At 40.5% G+C, this 19,551-nt stretch overlaps 1 protein-coding gene across 1 annotated transcript in view; it reads right to left on the bottom strand.

Annotated features, from left to right (window-relative positions):
- Positions 1 to 597: 597 nt before the first annotated feature.
- cbl (Cbl proto-oncogene, E3 ubiquitin protein ligase) overlaps positions 598 to 19,551 on the bottom strand; it is a 40,887-nt gene continuing 21,933 nt past the window's right edge. The window contains exons 3-16 of the mRNA XM_015036705.1: positions 18,658 to 18,804; positions 17,391 to 17,547; positions 15,110 to 15,231; positions 13,833 to 13,970; positions 13,044 to 13,131; positions 11,881 to 12,012; positions 10,825 to 11,043; positions 10,256 to 10,387; positions 8,900 to 9,319; positions 5,145 to 5,233; positions 4,874 to 5,050; positions 4,706 to 4,791; positions 4,331 to 4,576; positions 598 to 3,552 (exon numbers count right to left, since the gene is read on the bottom strand). Of these exons, the coding sequence (XP_014892191.1) occupies positions 3,257 to 3,552; positions 4,331 to 4,576; positions 4,706 to 4,791; positions 4,874 to 5,050; positions 5,145 to 5,233; positions 8,900 to 9,319; positions 10,256 to 10,387; positions 10,825 to 11,043; positions 11,881 to 12,012; positions 13,044 to 13,131; positions 13,833 to 13,970; positions 15,110 to 15,231; positions 17,391 to 17,547; positions 18,658 to 18,804 (2,449 nt within the window). The 3' untranslated portion in view covers positions 598 to 3,256. The remainder of the gene's footprint in view (positions 3,553 to 4,330; positions 4,577 to 4,705; positions 4,792 to 4,873; positions 5,051 to 5,144; positions 5,234 to 8,899; positions 9,320 to 10,255; positions 10,388 to 10,824; positions 11,044 to 11,880; positions 12,013 to 13,043; positions 13,132 to 13,832; positions 13,971 to 15,109; positions 15,232 to 17,390; positions 17,548 to 18,657; positions 18,805 to 19,551) is intronic.

Below are 19,551 nucleotides of genomic sequence, written 5' to 3'. Positions count from 1 at the left end.
AGAGAGCTTCCAGTCAACACACAGCTTCAGCCGGAAGAGGTGAAGACAAACTGGGGCTAATTGGCACCCTCCCAATCAGAAAATAAAATAAAAAAACCCACCAAAAACATTCTTCATATACTGTTAGAGCCTCAAGTTAATGTACCTAAAAGCTGTTTGTGTGATTATATCCTTTAGATTCAGAGTACCTGGAGGTAAAAAGCTGCTGTTCCTGCTCCTGCGAACACTGGAAAAATGATACAAAAACAAAATGTGCAAGTCTGTGACTAAGAAGCAGTTACTTTTGGCTGTACACAGGTGAGCTGCTGTCTGTGCTAAAGAATCCGCTCCGCGTTTTGACAGCATTTATTCCTGAGTTAGTTGTTACAGTCGGCCCAAATACTGATTTTTACCGTAGACCGTGGGGCGGGGCCAGCGTACCCATGAGTCTACGCTACGAAAAGCCTCGGCGCTCGCTCCTCTTTTCAGAGCAACGAGAAGGCAAAGCTCAACAGAAAGCATTCGTCTTTTACCGAAAACTTTGAAAGCATTTTGGTTGCGTTATTACTGTTAATATACACAAGGTTCCCACTGGGCAAAGACTCTAATTTTTTCAGCTTTTTTTTTTTTTTTTAGAAAAAACTCTGGGGCATTGAGTAAAAATAATTTACTCATTACTACTGTACATAAGTTTATATTTCACAGATCTTTAAATCATACAACACTGAAGATGGCTTCTAATTTCGCAGAGTGGTAAAGGGCTATTTCGCTGCTTTTTTGGGCTTCTGGGTCGACTTTGATCAACTCTTTTTCATAATCTCTAAAACCCAATATATGTTGCTGCTCACGGCCTTAAAGCTGGCTTAAAGATGGTTTCTTCTATTATTCGTTGAAAGACTAATTTGGTCGTTTGGACATTTTTCTAGTCACAAAAAAAAGACATTCTTAGCAGGAGAACTAAAGGAGTGTAACTAGTTGGTTGATTTTAAAGAGGGGTAAAAGACTTGCTCAAAGGGCCCTGACCTTGGAGAGCACAGGGGGCCAAAATACTGTGAAAAGAACCTGGTGCAATTATTCTAGTAAGAAATGCAATGTAGCCCTTTCAACACCTGGCAACCAAGTGGAAGAAAAGTGGCAACTTCACCATTTTTTTTGCCACTTTTAAGAAAGAAATAACGCTGGACATGTAGAAATCTTTCCACCTATAAGAGACGTGGACGTATACGTGCGACCCACTTAAGTCTTAGTTACCTACATGGGACCGATAGATTCAGTGTTTGGCTTCTGGACCAACTGGATCTTAACATCTAGACTTGTCAAATCTGAATTATATGATCCTACATGTATTAGAATCTTTTACTTGCTTGTATAAATTGAATGGATGAAGTAGCACACCTCATGCAGTGCTTATACAGGAAAGCCTAAAGAGTGGTGGGCTTTTCATGATTACAGAAAAGTGCTGAAAATATAGGTAATCTCAATTATCACAGCGTCCAATTAGTAGTATTGCAATTTTATGAACTTCTAAAGTCACGTGGAACCAGTTACCAAAAAGACACTGAAATAGCCCTTTATCATTATTTACTCTGTGAATTTTCCTTAAATATGCTGATTCAAACGTATAAAAAAGCCAATTTTTGTTCTCCTGATATTCAGATTTGTATCTTTTAGATAATGGAAATACTTATGATAGTCTAGGACCTCAAACACATAAATCGAACTTTAAATGCAAAAATCAAATTTCAACCTTTTCACCGGTCGTGTAGGAACCTTGTGTATACACAAAAGAAAGAACAGAACTAAATGTTAAAAATACTAAACAGGTCGACAGCTTGAGAGGGCTGCAGGCTCACGAGCTGCGTATACTTTTCAAGTATGCTACATTATGAACTGGAAGGACAAATGATACTGTCACTTTAAAGAAGCAGGATGACGGTTAAACAGAGTATTCACAAATGTACATTTAAGGCTTTAATTGTTTAGCACTAACAATAATAGCAGCAGTGAAACACTTCTGAATTAATTATACCAACAATATTTATGATCATATAACAACAATATATTATCAAAGAAAGTCTTTTTTTTTTCTTTTCGTTTTTGTTTTGTAACACTGGACTCAGCTGGAGACAGAAACCCGGTCCAGCCAGTGAGTTCAGACAACAGAAAGAAAACATGTGAGCCACCACAGATCACGCAACAACTAGCCTGTCTGCTAGCCTCTGTGGCTACACCAGGCCCTGCCTTATAACTTAGAGCAGTAGTACATTAACAGAGCGCGAGTCCAAGTACGCGGACTGGAGTACACATTCATGTTGAGACGGACAGGAGAGGGAGGGGCTTCATCCGAGAGGAGGACGAGTGGAGTAAAAAGTCTGGCAAACACACACACACACCCACACACACACACAGAGGCAACCATGCTCACGTACACAAAACACACAAGCAGCCAGCAACATGTCCAGACCTGAAATCATCATCATGCTACAAACAAAACAACGACACGCTTGCTGTTTTTTTTTATGTAAAAAAAAAAAAAAAGTACCAAAGCAACGTTAATTAAAGGCCGTATCCGACTAAAGTCAAGATGAAAAGCTCTGCTGCACGTTTTCCAAGGTTCTGCTGACTAACGCATCCTGGTGAGGAAGACGCCCGATTCGTCCTTCCTCTTCCTTCCTGTCTTCCCGTAATCCGACTCCTGTCCCCCCGCACCTCCCCGCCATCCCTGCAGTGGTACCAAGAGCAACCCTCCAATCTGAACCATTTTCACATATTATTTATGCACGTACTGTATATATTACACACATTTAATATATACTTACTTATATATTAAATTCTCATATAGACATACACTTTTAGTTTTCCTTGTGAGGTGTTGATTATATTTTCAGCGAGAGGCTTCAACAAGAAAGATGAGAGTCTGTCTTCGCCAGATTCCTATGAAAGTCTCGGATCGCCGCGTTTGGGCGATCCCGAGGAGATGCTCCTGAAACCAAACACTCGAAGAGAAAAGAGAAAGAAAACAAAAAGAGCATGACACTTTTGAAAGCGCATGGAGTGCCTGGCGCAGATTCCTGCAGATACTGTGAGCTTGTTGAGTAACAGCCAGGTCAGAAACCACAGGAGGGTTTGGTGGGAGGGGGGTCGGGGAGGGGAGCACTTTACGTAGTCCTGGAGGCAGTAGGCTTTTCTGGTCGGGTCTGTGCCGACCAAAACCAAACCAGGCTGAGCCAAGCTAGGGCAAAGAGAGCAAACCGCGATTCGTGGGCGCCACAATCTGCTATGTGAAAATGTGGGCGGTGGAGGGAACAGAGACGAACTCACGCAGGATGTTCTTGGCCATTTCTATATTGTTCTGTGCAATCATCAGAGCTTTCTGGATGTCCTGGTAGGAGTAGCCCTGACTCATGAGGTGCTCGATCTCGCTGCTGATCAGGGGGTTGGCTTCCCCACCCGCTGCGCCGCCGCCGGGCGGAGCGGGCACAGGCGGGACGGGGCTGTGGCGGCGTTCTGAGTTGATCCGTCTGGGCAGCGGCTTTGGAGGTCTCTCCGGTGCTTCGGCTGGCTCTAAAGCAGCTGAGGGAGAAAAAGAGGAAGAGGAAGAGTTTGGATTTAAACAGCAACTAAAGGTCAACGTGAAGAGATCATTTATTTAACTAGAAACGGCGCTGCAGTTAAAAGATGGCTCATAATTATAATTAGGTTTGAGGGAAGAGACATGTCCTTTCACACAATCTGAAACCTTTTCAGCTTTCCACTGCAGTGACATTTAACAAAGCACTGCGAGAGGGCCGGCTGCAATCTGCCAGCTTGTCAGCTTGACGCAGAGTGATTTAATTGGCTCTCAAAATCAAACATGCAGAGTGCCCGTGTGTGGTAAATGTCAACCCAGCACAGAGGTATCACTGTGAGAAATCAAGAAACAACTGCTGAATAGACTTCCTGCACTGTGGCTAAACCTCAAGGCTTGCAAAGGCATGACATGCAATTGTCTTGTCATCACACCTTCACCAGATTTGCCATCGACTTCACCAAATGATGGCAAAATTGGAGCTCAATCTTTAAACTAAACTAACTAAAACTAACTAACTAAACTAAACTAACTAAAAAGCTAACTTTTTCAGGTAATAAGTAAGCCAGTAGCAAGCTCCTAATTTATGCTTTGTGTGTCTTTGGAAAACCACTGATGGATTATTGATACAAAAAAAACAGCCATGAGTCACACAATTAACCAATAAAAGCTTCTCATAAACTTTATTTGCATCATCTCTAATTTTAAGCTTTGCTTTCTAAAAGCAAACACCACGTTTGATTTGTTCAGTTTAGAGATGTTATGTTGCCGTGTTAAACTTACATGCCGCAGCTCCAAAATCTGAATCTAGGGAAAGGCGGTTAAAGGCTGCCACGGAGGACGAGCACGACGATGAGGAGGATGAAGATGAAGACAGAGAACCCCCCATTTCTGAGAAGGTCCGCCGAGCAGGGGGCTGTGGTAGCCGGGGCTTTGGGAAGTCGTAGCCGTTATCCTCTTCCTCTCTATCCTCCGCTGCGTGGTCTCTGGGCCCGTTGGTGACCGGCAGGGGAGGCAGCTCTGAGTAATCTGAAAGGAAGGACGATAATCTCATCATAAAACCACCAGAAATATTCACACTGCAGTGTCAGAGTCCCCTCAGACAGGGAGTTGAGGGGGATTTTTAGGCTGTCTGGTTTTGTGGTTAGAAGAAAATACCTGAATCTCTGGCTTGCTGTGACCTCGGCTGGACGCTGTACATGGCTTCATACGATATCAGCCCGACCTCTGCACCTAGCGTGAGCCTACAACAACAAATGATGGGTTTAAAGCTCAGACCACGAGTCAAAGATCTTTCCTAAAGTGCCTTTAGGAAGGTTTGAATACCGCGAGTTGACTGCAGGGGCTTGAGTCTGTGTCAGAGGGTGAGGGGGCCTTTGGACTTGTAGGGTGTCTGGTACTGATGGGACGGCAATGGGGCGAGATGAAGGGATCATGTACTCAGAGTCTTCCTCGCTGTCACACGCCTCCTCTCCAGGCACTTGCCTCAAACCTTGAGACGACCTGGGAACAGACAGACTGTATGAGAAGACTCTGAGAGGAAACATCGTGTATAGCTTCCAGATCACCGGTCAATCTCAGGGTCATTTGGACGTACCTGTTTGCCAGTGAGTAGATGGCATTGGCCGAGGCTGATGGTTTCACTTTGGGGTTGTCGTAATCTTGAGAAGCTATGTCAACAAAATTCTAGAGGAGGAAATAGATTTCACCAGTTTTAGTTACTTTACCCAAAAAAACTGAACATTAAAATCGAGATAATTAAAAGATATAACTTAGGGTCGTGTTTTTCTTCTGCCAAAACTAGAGAGCCAGTTAGAACTGAAGGGTTTAATCCGGTGTATCATAAGCCTGGCGGCCCACTAGGCTTTATTTGCCTCCACGCCAGACTAAGTGTTGTTTATTTAAACAGGTTTTTTTTAAAGTACACATGGTTTCTAGTTAATAAAAAAACTCAAGGTAGCAATTAGATGGACTCATTTTACCATTTATTACTGGGTGAGGAGTTAATTTTAGAGATACTTTTATTTATTTCTCCTTTGTCAACCTTTATAATAAAGGGATGCTTGTGATATTCTCAGTTTCAGAAACCCCATCCTATTTAACATTTACGAGACTACAATGGGCGAATATTGTAAATAAAGTTTAGTTTAGCTTTTTGTAGCGCATGTGTTTCATGGAAAGGGAAAGACTACTTCCTGGTTGCATGTTACCGACACTTGGAAACTTGTGATCCGATTTCTTTGCTGCTCAATCTCAGCAACGCATTCTTTAAAGCAGGCATGTTATTACGCAGGACCACACAGAGAGCTTCTACCAGAGGGTGCCAATTTCTATGTTGTAACTAGAAAGAGCAGCTTATGCATCATAATAGAGAAAGAAACATTATGGAATGTCTGATTAGGGAAGGATTAGGATAAGCATATGTTGGAAAAATAAAAATTGTACCAAAATATAGCAGAAGACTTAAAGGAGGAACAGGAGTGATGATGATGTGACAGTAGAGTCTGATGTTCTCTTTAGTTTCTTTTACTGAAACTAAAGAGTTGAAAGATCTTTTGATAACTCAGATTTTAACCAACCAAAACAGAATTTTTTAGACATTTTTTAAAAAAAAAAAAAAAAAAAGATAAAAACAATTAAAAATGTCTTCTAAAAATAATACAGGTGTTTCAAGTTTTGCAACTTTTAATAAGTTAATTCAGCATATTCATTAGTTTTTTTTCCTAATCCCCATGAATGTTCCCGAGATGAAAATTATGGTTGCGGAAGACCAAACTGAGCAGCCCAGGAATGATTAGAGAGTGTTCAGAGTCAGATGTTTCGTAAAGACATATGGGTCTTATTCATGAGGAGTGACTGAGGAGGAAAAGACTGAAACTTTTTTCACAGAGTCATCCAAGGAGAGTGATGCCTGCTCGCTGTTATCAAACATGTCAGATAACTTCAAAAAATGAGAAAACTCAGACTCTTGAAGGCTGTAAGGCTGAAGCTGACAGTGTAACAGAGACGTTAGGGCACCAAACAGAGTGAATAAGCAAGGAGCAGAGTTGGTCTTTTAGTGTTATAAAGAAGAATCAGACTGTATTAAGCATCTGTGATGGCGGATTATGCAAGCTGACAAGCTGTGAGGTTTGTTTCTTCCTGAAGTTTTTGAGGGAAGGCTTTCCACAAGGCTCAGATTGTGGAAGACTGGCTCACATTCTCTCCTTAATTAATCCCAACATTGTTCCATCAGGTTGAGGTCCGGACTCTTCCGCATTGAACCTGCTCATCTGCGTCTTTATGGACTATTCTTTTTGTACTGGTTACGGTGGTAACACAAACTGTACCCAAACAAAGCTGTGAGCAATAAATTAATCAAAATGTTGCGTTACACTAAAGAGTTTCTTTCAACCAAAGTTCTGTAGCCATTAACCCTGCAGAGAGTTGACGACCTCTGCACGCTATGTGGCTCGGCACCTGCAAACCGCACTCTGATTTTATGTGGCCTACCACTTGTGGCAGAGTTGCTGTCGTTCCCATTTGCCTCCTCCTCGTTATGACACCACCAACAGTTGACCGTGGAAAGTTTTGTGGCATGGAAAATTCAAACTTGTTGCTCAGGTGGCATTTTATCACAGTGCAGTGCTGAAAATCACCCATTGCTTCACAAATGTTTGTGAAATCAGTTTGCGTGCTCCAGTGCTGGATGCTATGCAACTGTAGCCACAGAAGTGATTTTGACTGATGGCTAAAGTGTATGAAAAATCCCTTAAATTTGATTAATAACTTTATTTAGACATTGGCCTAAGTAAGGTAAAAATAATTTTGTTTTTTTTTTAAGCCCTGTATCGCAGTCCCTAGCTTACAAAACTGTGTCCATGCTTAGCAACAGGTTTTAGCCAACTACTGTAATAAATGTTTCTTAAGTCAAAAAAATCCACTATAATGAAGGACATGATGCTGAATAAGGTAAACTGAACTTTTTAGACTTTAATTCATGAATCACAAAGCAACACAGTTTGGGATCAGATTTCTTCCACAGGGATAAGTCGATTTCTAGAAAACCGTAAATCTGAACCCAGGACTCACAGGTGAAATAAACATGAAACAAAAAAACTAAAGCCAGCTGCAGGAGAGGCTTAATAATGCAACAGTAAACCATGTTGATTCACTGATGTGTAGGAAAAATGGGAGGAATTGTATAGAATTTTCTTATTTGAGCTTTATGTAATGTTAAATAATGATTTTCCCTCATCAAAAACATAAAACTGGTGTGTTCTTTCGACTCATTAATGAAAGTCTGAGGAATCATTGAATCTCCACTTCCTGCCTATTTGCCCCATCTAAGCTGCTAAAATGCTTCAAAATATTGAAATATTTGAAGTCCTTGAAGCGTAACCAACCCCCAGATCAACTTTCTTTGTTATAAACTCTATTAACAGGTTATGTAAGGTTCTAGTTTCTGAGTGAATTTTGAATTTTTTGTGCAAGTTTGCTTAATTTGTCAATATTTTGAGATCAGGAATAAAACCACCTCATTCAGACACACGGCCCCGTCCCGAGACGAGTCAGGAGTTGGAATAGTGAGACTGACGGTGACAAACGCCGACCCAGAGCGTCAATCAGCTCTGCAAACATGTGACTCACTTGCAATGTGAAAACATAGTGGAATGGGTCTTTTTCTCTGCTCTGACCACTGGTCAGAGTACTGGTACTGCAGGATGAACGATTGCGTGAGACGGACTGCAGTTCTTAGGAAATGGGAGAAGCTCATGTTAGAACTCACTGTTTACTCAGGACGCTGCAGAACGTTGTCGCCATAAAAGCTTCCAACAACCCACATTAAAAAGTTGATAAATTTATCCACTGATTATTTTTTTTTTTTAGGAGGTGGGGGGGAGTAGAAAAATAGAGCGACAAAGTGCTGAAGTTAACAGTTCTTCTTCTTTCCGTGCCCTCCAATCATCTCCACACTCGGCCGTGTTTCTTGGCTTCGCCCACTTTCGTAGAATTCTTCAAAATTTGCCGGGTTTAGCTTTCACAGGCAGGTTAGCTACACTTTAAGCCCCAAACTGTATAATTTTTACCTAGCATTCATTAACTTTTTCTAATAAACTCTAATACCATCAATAAAATGGTATGAAAGATAAAGAAAAATTAATTTAAATTGTTTAATGATTTAAAAAAAAAAGACATGAAATAAATCCTGGGCTGCTAAAGACTAAATTTGTGGAAGCTCTAGTGATGAGCGACCTGTCAAAAATAACAGAGTCTATATTTAGGAAATGCTATCCAAAGTCTTTTGTGGACAAATTCTATAAACATTAGATAAATCAGATGTTTAGTGTGTGTGTGTGTGTTGGTTCTGACCAGCTGCTGGTCCAGACTGAGGGAGCTGTTGTTCTTCTGAGAGTCGGCGCGGTTGTCCAGCGCAGAGGGCAGCGCCAAGGGGAGGGAGTGTCTGTTGGAGAGCTCCCTGACACCTGCTCTGAGGTCGCCCCCCAGGCTGGGCACGTGGGTGGACGAGGAGGATGGTGAAGACGATGAAGAAGAGGGGGTGGGAGCTTTGGGAACGGGTCTGGAGTTCCAGTCAGCCATAGGACGGTTCGGGGGAGTGGGAGGGAGCTTATCTCGAAGGGGCTCCCCTGGAGTGCAGGGTAGGGGCCGTCTTGGATGCCGAGCTTCTGGAGCCGCCCCGCCTGCGTGGGGTCTGTCTGGAGGAGGGGGAGGGGGGAGGTCCCGCAGTGCAGGGGGAAGTGGAAGAGGCTTGTCTTTGTGATGTGTTGCTGCCTGGAGGGGCGACAGAGACGGAAGGAGCTCTTTTAGATGAAACACCAGAAAGACCAAAAGCCAAAGAAAATTATTTTCCAATGCGGGAAATAATCAGCTTAGAAGGAAAACCATCAATCATCAGGGGGATTTAGATGAATGACAGCAAGAGGGAAAAAAATGTTAATCTACCAAGTGCACTTTCTGTTTATAAGCAAAGACATGTTGCTGTGGTATTCGAGTAAGAGAAAGTAAAATAGAGTAACAGGGAAAAAGAAGTAAAAATATCCTAGTAAGGTGCAGAAATACTAGTTCAGTGCATCAAGTAGCATTGCACCAAAGTATTTTCAGCTACTCAAACTGCACTTTCAATCTTTTACATACAGTTATACAAAAAAACTGCAAGTAGCCACATTTTTCATGAATAATTGGAGTTATATTCCATAAAAATGTATGCAGAAAGGCTGAGGTCCAGTCTGTATGGCTGGTTTGTGTTGCTCTGAGATTAAATTATCTGAATTTGAACCAAGCAGGAAATTAAATACTTAACTGTTAAGATATATGAAATTACAACAATAGTAGCTTGGAGATGTTTAAAACTGGTTTGACTGAAAGTTGAGCATTCAAACTGATAACAGATCACAACAACAGTGAATAGTTTGTTTGTATATATGCAGGAATAAAATAAACAAATGAAAGAAAAACTTATTTTCCTTTAAAAGCTTAGACTAAAATAACCCTGACAGTATCATAAAGCTGAATCTGTGTATTTAGTCAACACTCCATTTTTAATCTGAACTAAGGCGTTGGATGAAAATGATCAATACTTTGAATAAATAACTGAGCTTATTACACTGCTTGACAACGAGGATCAATTGGAATGTATGAAGAATTGAACTGAAGGTATTTCTTTTGTTAATTGGTGCTGTATAAATAAAGTGAACCCAATTTGTTTACCTTACTGGTGGCCCCTGGACTGGAGGCACCAGGGGGGTTTGGAGGTCTGTGTGGTAACAAGTCAAGTCTGGGAGGCACTGGGGGAAGAGATGACTGAGGGGGCATGGACATAGGCGATGGGGGGCGGTCCACCTGGATGAGACAAGAGAGGCAACCGTGAGATCCAATCCATTAACTGTCGTACTTTCAGTAATAAATAAAACAGTTCCAACACATATTGTATACGACTGTATGTACAGAAGTTGCTGAAAAGGCTCGGTTAGGTGGTAATCGAGGTACTTCAAAGCAGCTCAGGTTGTCAGCAAGTCACGCATACAGATTTTCTCAGAGGCATTAAAACATGTAGGGCATTTCTAACACAGAGACGTGAGAAAAAGCTGCTTCTCTGGCATCATGAACGATGCAGATGAAAGGCCAAAGTAACCAGATGTGAGCTATCAGCTCAGAAAAGGAAGACATGACAGGTGAGAATGTGTTTTATCTACACTGAGGTTGGTCTGAAGAGTCCCTTGTGGGTTGTTTCACAAAGAAAAAAAAATAATTACCCCAATCTTTTTCCACAATCTTACCTTTGTGCCAGCAAGTTTGCTCATCACCAGGTGGGGGTCTTCAAGTCTGTCGTCATCGTCGTCGTCGTAGCTTGGCGATGGAGCTCCCTCGGCTCCCATGGCGGCCCGACTTGAGCCCCCGCTGTTGTCCTTGGGGTCAAAAGGATCTACGACAATCGGCTCTGTACCTTTAATCTCACACCGGCAGAAGGGGCATCCCGTTCCCTGACCCTCCGACTCCTGGAGCACAGGCAGAAAGCAAGGAGTGAAGACAAGCTGACAAGAAGCTGGAAACTTCATCGACACGCTCAAGAGCTCTTCAGGAAATCCACCTTGGCATGACGACACCGCCTTTCCATTTCCAAAAACAGATTTCTAGATTTTTTCCCAGCAGACACTTGGCTTGGAAAAGGTGGATAAAAATATTGACTTGGGTTTTATTATTCGGATGTTACACTAATCACGAAAGGTAAAGTTAGCTTTTGATTCTGCAGTGGGTTTCTGTTTTCCACCTAAATAAAGTTAATTGAGCTTGAGCTCAGAACGAATAACACAAATAAATGCAGACTTAATTATGTCCTACTATACAGAAGAGTGCCTATGCTTTATTTATAAAAAAAAAATAGAAATCGAATCCAGCTTAAAACTATCATGTCAGATAGATGAGACAATGCCACCCTCTGTTTTTGATGGAGTGCATTCTCCCATTAGTCACGTCTGCAACTCAAAAGCCAAAACAGGCAAAAGCTTCGGCCAACTCCAAAGTTTTTAATTTGTCAAACCAAACGCTAAGGATTATCTGTACATAAAAAAATGAAAAAAAAAATAAAAATAAAAATATGAGGAATAGAAATAATGAGCTATTTAAATTTTATTTAAATAAAATTAAATTAATGACTTGTGAAAAATAAATATGGAATGCTGTGCAAATGCAAACATTGTGCCACAGCGTTTCTTTTACCCACTCGTACTTGGAAAGATGAACTCAAACGCTAGAGTGGTGTAAGAGTGCTAACCGTAACCTGTGACATGCAAGCCCACCGACTCAAACCCCTTTGCTTCCACCCACTCTTGTACCTGCCAGGCGGTGAGACAGGAGGTGCACATCAGATGGCCACAGGGCTCGATCTTCACATCTTTGTCATTCTCCGCGCAGATTTTACAGAGCTGGAAAGTGGAGCCCATCTCACAGTACAGCTCATATTGTTCCTGAGGGCGGGAACAAAACAAAAAAAAAACATGAGAAGACAGTAACATCACAGAGAACTGACACCACCTGAGATCCTGCTGAGCAGAGCCTGGGAGGATGGGGAGCGATCAGTTAGAGCGAGGAGGCGTACGCCGAGTTTCGGTTCTGCGCTGATGCAGAGATAAGGTCGGCAAGAACCGAGGCAAAAACTGCTTTTTACACATTTCCGTAATGAGTCGTTCTCACTAAAAATGTTGTGACCTTAAAGGTCAGATGTATTAAATGAAAAAAAGAAAAAAAAACCCTGAAAGATAAAACAATTCTGTCTTTCTGAAGGAAAGTAACTCTGAAATTTGAGGACCGTAAAAGCCGCAAACCAATACGTTAATAAGCTGTTGAAGAAATAATTTGTAGGAGTCATTTAAATAAAATTGGAAATTAATACATTAAACATGTGTTTAATGTTTGCACAATTCTTCTTAAAACTTTATTAAAATAAATAAAAAACGTGCAATAGCTCTCCAAAGCTGTGCAACGAATTAATTGTGTCCAGTTAATTTTAATTTCATTTTAGCTGCAGGTACTGTAGCGTAGATGCTTATTTAATTTTTTTTAGATATTTTCATATTCAAATGGGTATATTTTGTTACTCTCCTGCTGTAACAAGTGAATTTCTTCACTGTGGGATTAATAAAAGACTATCCTAATAATTTCTAACTAAATCTGATAAACACATAAGTAAGTATTGAATGGAAAAATAAGTATAATGTAGCTTTATTTTTATTTTGCAAGAATAACAGTATGCACTTTCTATTGAGGTGTTACAGTGCGTTTAATTATTGACATATTCACTTTACTTTATGTTTCTATCTCAGTATTATTTAGATTATAAATATTGGACTGTGGTACTCAGTCTCTCAAAGCAGTGTTGAAGATATATTTTCTTCAAATAAACAATTTTTAATGAAATAATAAAAAGCAACGCAAATATACAAAAAACCCTCCAGCAAAGCATTGTGGGTATGCAGTCTGGTGGGAGCACGGCTCTCACCTGTGTGACTTTAATGTGGTCTTGAGGTGAAGGCTCACACAGACCCATCAGATCGGGGTTCTGAGTCCGGCCATCGGGGAATAAATAGCTGGGGGTCCAAAAGGAAATAAAGTGAAAATGTGCCCACACCAAACATCTCTGGTTAATTCAACAAGCATTTTAATTTAAAAGTAATTATTGTTATTAGAGTGATTATACCACTTGTATACCCAACAAGCTGCGGCGATGAAAACATCTGAGTTCATTTGCTTTGCGCAAGTTGCTGCATATACAGTACACGACAATTTTACAAATGGGTTGGACGCTGTAATTACCATCTGATAAATGTTTTGTAGACACAGGCCGTGTACTTTACAGGCTTTCCCAGCTCAAATCGGAGTTTGATTACAGGTTGGGGCAGGCCAAGCACAGTTTTCATTAAACACAAGAATCACCACTGGCAGGAAAAGACGGGTTTCGAGCCAGCCGGGTAAACCACTGACTGAGGTCCGCATTAGAAATCAATGGTTCTGCTCTGGTTATGATAACAGTGTGGTGACCAGGGGGTTGGCGGTGGCAGAGCTAGATGATATGGCTGGATTCACTTGAAGCTGAGAGGCAGATTCAATAGAAGGCTCCAAAGCAAGGGGGTAACCAAGTTCACACAGAGACGAACTTAAAAGAACAACAAAAGAAATGACAAAAAAAGAGAAGATCTGAAGGGCACAAACTGCATGCAGAGACTAGGCTCAGAAATCTAGGTGAAAAACCACAACAGATATAAATTAGTCAAACAAAAAGGGAACTTACAAGCCTTCTCTGAAACCATCAATGAGGGCCTGGAAGAGGGGCTTGTTATGGGGAATGGTTTGGAGAATATTCCCATCGGCTGTCACGTAACCGATGGCCCACTGGCCCAGTCGAGTGCAACTCAGTCGGAAGATATAACTGGGGAGGGAGAAAAAAAACGTTTCAAGTCATCTGAAAAAAATAAAAATAGATACCAGACACTGAAGACCAGAAATACGAGTAAACAAAAAGTAAGCTCAACTTTTAGGATACACTTACAGTGATTTGTGAATTGTGGTCCAGATTAGTGGTAGAAACTTCACCTTTGTTTCTTTCACGTCAACATTAATCGAAATGAAAGGACAGTTTTGTGGAACCATTTTTTAAATTCAATTCCAGGAATCAGTCTCTGTGTTCACGCAGTCTTATCGGCTAATTAATTTGAAAAGAAAAAGAAGATGCGAGTCTGTTACACTTGGCTTAAACCTTTTGAGAATAAGAAAAACCTGTCTTGAAACATTAAAACTGTAAGAGGAAATCTAACAATAAAACAAAGTGAAAGAGGAGCTTCAGATGAGTCAGCAAGAGACTGGGGTTTCTGGGCTCCATGTGCCGTCTAGCCTCAAGTTGGGAAATCTTTTAGAAAAATACTAGGAGGAACAGAGTGGCTTCGGAAATAAAGCTGAACTGGTCTCAATGCAACAGTGAAGCAGGATGGGTCTGAAGCATTTTTTGACTAATGTAAGCTAGCAAAAAAACAAAACAAAAAAAAAAACAAAACAAAGACTTGCATCAGCTCACTATAGCTAGTTGGAAAAAAAAAAGACAAAAAAAAAAGTAGAGCCATTAGGGAGCTCTGGATTGCTCTGAATTAAAGTGTAAAAAAGCAGCTTTTACATCGACCAGTAAGTGCTCTGGTGTTGATGTGGCCTTAAGCTGGCCAGGCCTGAAGAGTGACATCAACTTCCAATGCACAATCAGGCCATTGATGTAAGGTACCAGCGCCACGCCGCCCTGGGCTCTTTGGACTCGGCTCCAAACGCACCCACACAAAAATATGGCATGTACGGCTTAAGAATCCGTCACCGGGATTCAAGTTGTGATACTAAACAAACACGGACCGATTAAGGAGTTTTATTAAAAACAAGTCCTGAGAGCTGCAGCTAACCTGCGTCTGTGCAACAGTCAGTAGAAACACAATGTTACGCTCATGGTAAGGAAACAAAAGCAGAAACGTTTCTTGACATGACACATGATATTTGTCTTCTTGATGTGTTTGTGCTCAGACTGGTTCTCACCTGCCAGGCTTGTGGATGAATTTCTGCAGCCGAGCTTTGACCTCATCGTATGTGAGGAAGGCCATGTACCCTGGGTGAGTAACAGCCAAGCTGTTCCAGTTTCGCAGCAGGGATGACCAAGGCTACCCACGCACACACACAGAACGGTCATAGGAGAAAGGCAGAGTGAGTCATAGTGTGTCAGTGAATGGACACAGTAATAAAGAGCAGAAATGGACTAAGGAGAAATGCTGCATATTGCAACATGCATGGGTTTTGTTCAAACAGCTGTTCGGTGGACATCAGTGGGATTTATAGGCGGATCCGGCCAGAGTTGTTATGTTTAATGGCAGATGAACGTGCAGAGTTTAATGGCACGCGATGAAGTAAAAGAGTGATTTTCCATACTGTCCCGTAAATCAAACCATACGCAGTTCAGGCCGGAAAGTTTACATACCCTGATTGTTAACGCTGATTTAGTCTTTATGTGTTTTAAAGGTTCGTTTTGAAGTTCCTTATGATACGTCATACCCTGAGGAGTTTAAAAGAAAAAGGTTGAGCTTTAATTTGTACTGTGTACTTTCTACACATGATCAAAGTTATACAAACACTGACAAACAAACTCGCAGTTGGCTTTTGAGGTGGTCTTCTGGACTCAATGGTTTCAATCCAAGCAAAGATTCAAAAACTTTCTGACGCAGACCCAGTTTTTAGTGGTTCTAGTGGTTAAAATATGCAGCCAGAATCGAGCCGTGTGTTCACAAGAAGATTGTAAATCTTGCTAAAGTTTCAAATACCAGTTAAGCCATTTGAATGTTTGAGCCTTTAATGTATACGACACATTTTAACCGAGTGGGCCGTTGGTAAACTTTGGGATTCTGTCATTCTGCAATGAGGGGAAAAGAGTATTTATGACCCCACCTTTTCAAGGAGTTCACTGCTTAGCCAGAATACGCAATGACCAGGGAAACTGCAGAAAGCCAAGTGACATCTTGAGCTTCAAATGATCACTGAGCATATTCAAATATTAAAGCTCCTAACTGTATGACTCCAAAAGCTGTTGGGATTGGCTTTTAGAAGAAAATCTGCTCTTCTTTTTATGTGTTCGTTTTTATAACAAGTCTGACAAGTGCTGCTGTTCATTTGAGGATGTATTTAGTTAGTTTTAAAAACCTGTAGTAACCAGGCCTCATATGTAAAATTATGCACAAAACCATAGAAAAACCACTGAGTCGGCGAGTCAGCGAAGGTATTCTAGGCATGAATGAAAGCACATTAATGAGCCCAACTGGGAAACTGAAAAAGCTTCAGGTGTTCTCAGCAATGAGACTAAATGTTTTCTGTGGCTCGGACAAATCGGCTTGTATTAAAACTTGCGGCTTGTTTTTTATAGTTCTCCCACACAGGAAGTGACAAGTTCAAACTGTCTTGTTCAGTCGGAGTGCCCCATTTCTTCTTGCAGGCCTCATTCTAAGCTAATTATACTCCATCTTGCTCAAACAACTTTCACAAAAAAAGTTAACTGAACAAACTGTACCTTTAATTTTTGGTTTTCTTTATTACTGCACACACTTTTACATGATTTTACATAAATATACAACTACTACTAATCTTTTACGCAGCGTCAGTAGCTTAAGAACAGCCTTCAAAATGGTCTCAGTGTTACTTCCTCTGAGTATGAGGACATTAGGAGGAGATCTTTTTTTGTTTGGGGGAGGAAACGTCTGTAATCCGTTTAGGCTTCATTAAGCCGGTCAGAGCTTTGCGCAGAAGTTCCAAGGGATAATGTCACCCAGGGATAAATGACACGACAGCATAGCAGAGGTTTATGATACAAGAAGACTTGTGCAACTTAGAAAGGTAAGTATGCTAACTAGGGCCTTTTTTGACATTATTTCTAACAGTTTTAACATAAATTTATTTTAATACTGATGTAAAACCGTATATGTGCTGTTCAACATCAACCCATGCATGTGTAATATAAATTTGTGACAAAATGGAGTACAGTTGTTGCTTGTAACAAAGTGTGAAAATATGTTGAATTTACCAGCTTGTATTTAGGACTGTCAATACTACAATGTTTTATGATGTTTATATCTAAAACTAAAAATCAACAAAATTGTGTAGGCAAATAAAAATCAAAAGGTACAATAATACTTCACAAAATGTAGGAGGATTGTTTTAACTTCCATTTTATGACTGGGCAACAGTACTGGTGAATAAATGACTAAAAAAAAAAATATATATATATATATATACATATACTTGAAAGGTGCATAGCGTGTTTGTGTGGAGTTTCTACCTGGAATAGCCGAGTGAAGATGTCGAACTCAAACACTGAGATATAATCGTTGCAGGTAAGGTCTATGGTGGACTTGAGAGCCATGGCCTCCAGACCAGAGCTGATGTTATGAAACTCATGGAGAGACTGACGGAACACCTTCCAAGGCACAATGGTTCTGGGAACAGACCGACAATCAGACGTTTACAATCTCTCAAGAGCTTTGGATAACGTTGTGCATAAAGCTTGCTTTTAGAAAAACAAGCTACAATTGTTCTGTTCTTGTTTTAAATCTGGATTAGCAGTCTGCTGTAATGTGAAAATAAATTTTTGACTCTGCAGAAGGCTGCTCATACTGGAAGGCTGTTCCTGCCAGGAGGAAGTTATTCCTCTCCACTGTCGCCACTTCCTTCACAGGAGGAGAGATTGCTGTATTGTGTCAGTGACTTGATGCACAGTCACTAGACCGCTATGTAGTCAAGTTTAGCATTTCTATATTCTGCATTAATTGAACTGTACAGTATGACTCTAATTGAATAAATTGAACAGAGTTTATTCTTAACTGGATTTTTTTGTAACCACTGTATAAATCGAATCTATTTGTTTTGTGATGTTGTAAACTAATGTTATAAAAGTTTACTGGAATGAACTGAATTAATCTCGTTGTCCAATTCACTTAATTCTCATTGTAAATATAATAGGGGAAACTAAACTGAAATGCTATGGAAATGTTATGGTATAACAGAGTTATGTAAACACCAACCGAATTGCTGAAATGTCCACGGCTATATTGAACAGTAACTGAACTTAATGTTATGTAATGCATGAGTGCCAATGTTGTGACGGCTCCCTGCTGAGCTTTTTAAAACAGTCTAGAATCAGCGTCTTTGTCGACAATCTGATTAAAGATAGGTAATTTGGAGCAGGGCTGGGGAGGATATCATTTGGACGCCATATAATTTTCATTTTCAGACTGTAATAATAAACTTGCTGATGATGTTTCCAAACCCCCCAAAAACTGACTGTGTGCTGACTCATGCTGTCAACACTTTTCTTAACTTCTCCTTAAATGTAGCTGGTGAACTCAAATAGCCTAGCTGATATTTATTTTTAGAACAATATTTTGGTTTGGGGTCTAGACTGGATACTGTAAGGCTGTGCTGAACTAGCAAGTTTTTAATGGCAACTTTATCACGGCAATAAATAGCAGTATTGACACACTGTAGGTGGGCTATCCCTGTGATACATGAATACTCCACCGTAAAAAGACGAAAACGACGGCGCTTACTTGTCTCCGAAGGCGCGGGTCCAGAACTCTGCAGCATCAGCTTTGGTTATGCGGAAGCTGACACCTTGAAACAGGCCATTGGGGAAGATGGCTTTCAGCTCAGCCAGCATGTGACTGAAGATCAACGACAGCTTGGTGAGGTTTCGTCTGAAAAGTGGGGGAAAAAAACGAAACTTTAATATTTTTTAAAATCACTGGAGTTTTCTTAAAAGATCACCATTTTTCAGTAAACATCCAAACTTGTTGAATCAAAACCAGAAACACACGATGAATTTATTTAAACACTGAAGCATTTAAATCTACCAACATTTAAAACAGCTTTGTACTCTGTTTATCTTTGTCCAACATTAAAATTTGATTGATTTCAGAAAATATTTGGATGAAAAGCAAGCAAATATTTTTGTGGCACATTATGATTTAACTGATCATTTGTGAATATTACCAGAAAAACAAGAAACTGAGAAACCACCACAGTTTGTAATTATATTTTACCCAAAATGAACTGCTAAAAAATACAAGGGAAAAACTGCCAAATCATACAAGTAAATTGCTATAAATAAAGTTTGCTTTTGTTGGTCGAAAAAACAAAAAGTCCTACTGCTGGAGTTTGGCTGAGTGAACGTAAAAGTAAACCAATATGCTTATAGTTGATACAGTTTATTTAGGCTTCAATGGTGGCTTTATAAATAAAGATGGCAAGAACTGCCTGTCCTCCAACAACCAAACAACTTAAATTTTTTCACAGATGGTTGAATAGGGCTGGAGCAGCTGACACAAACTGAACTGTTGGCAGTCAGTGACCATAAACGGACCACATCAAAGACGTTGACACATTCAGTTGTGATTAGATATAACAGGATTTAATAGGCATTAAACAAATGGATGGAACATTTG

The sequence above is a fragment of the Poecilia latipinna genome, unplaced genomic scaffold, assembly GCF_001443285.1.
Source record: "Poecilia latipinna isolate Pla-1442-1.1 unplaced genomic scaffold, P_latipinna-1.0 Scaffold376, whole genome shotgun sequence".
Taxonomy (NCBI): domain Eukaryota; kingdom Metazoa; phylum Chordata; class Actinopteri; order Cyprinodontiformes; family Poeciliidae; genus Poecilia; species Poecilia latipinna.
This window is presented reverse-complemented; position numbering and strand designations above follow the sequence as displayed.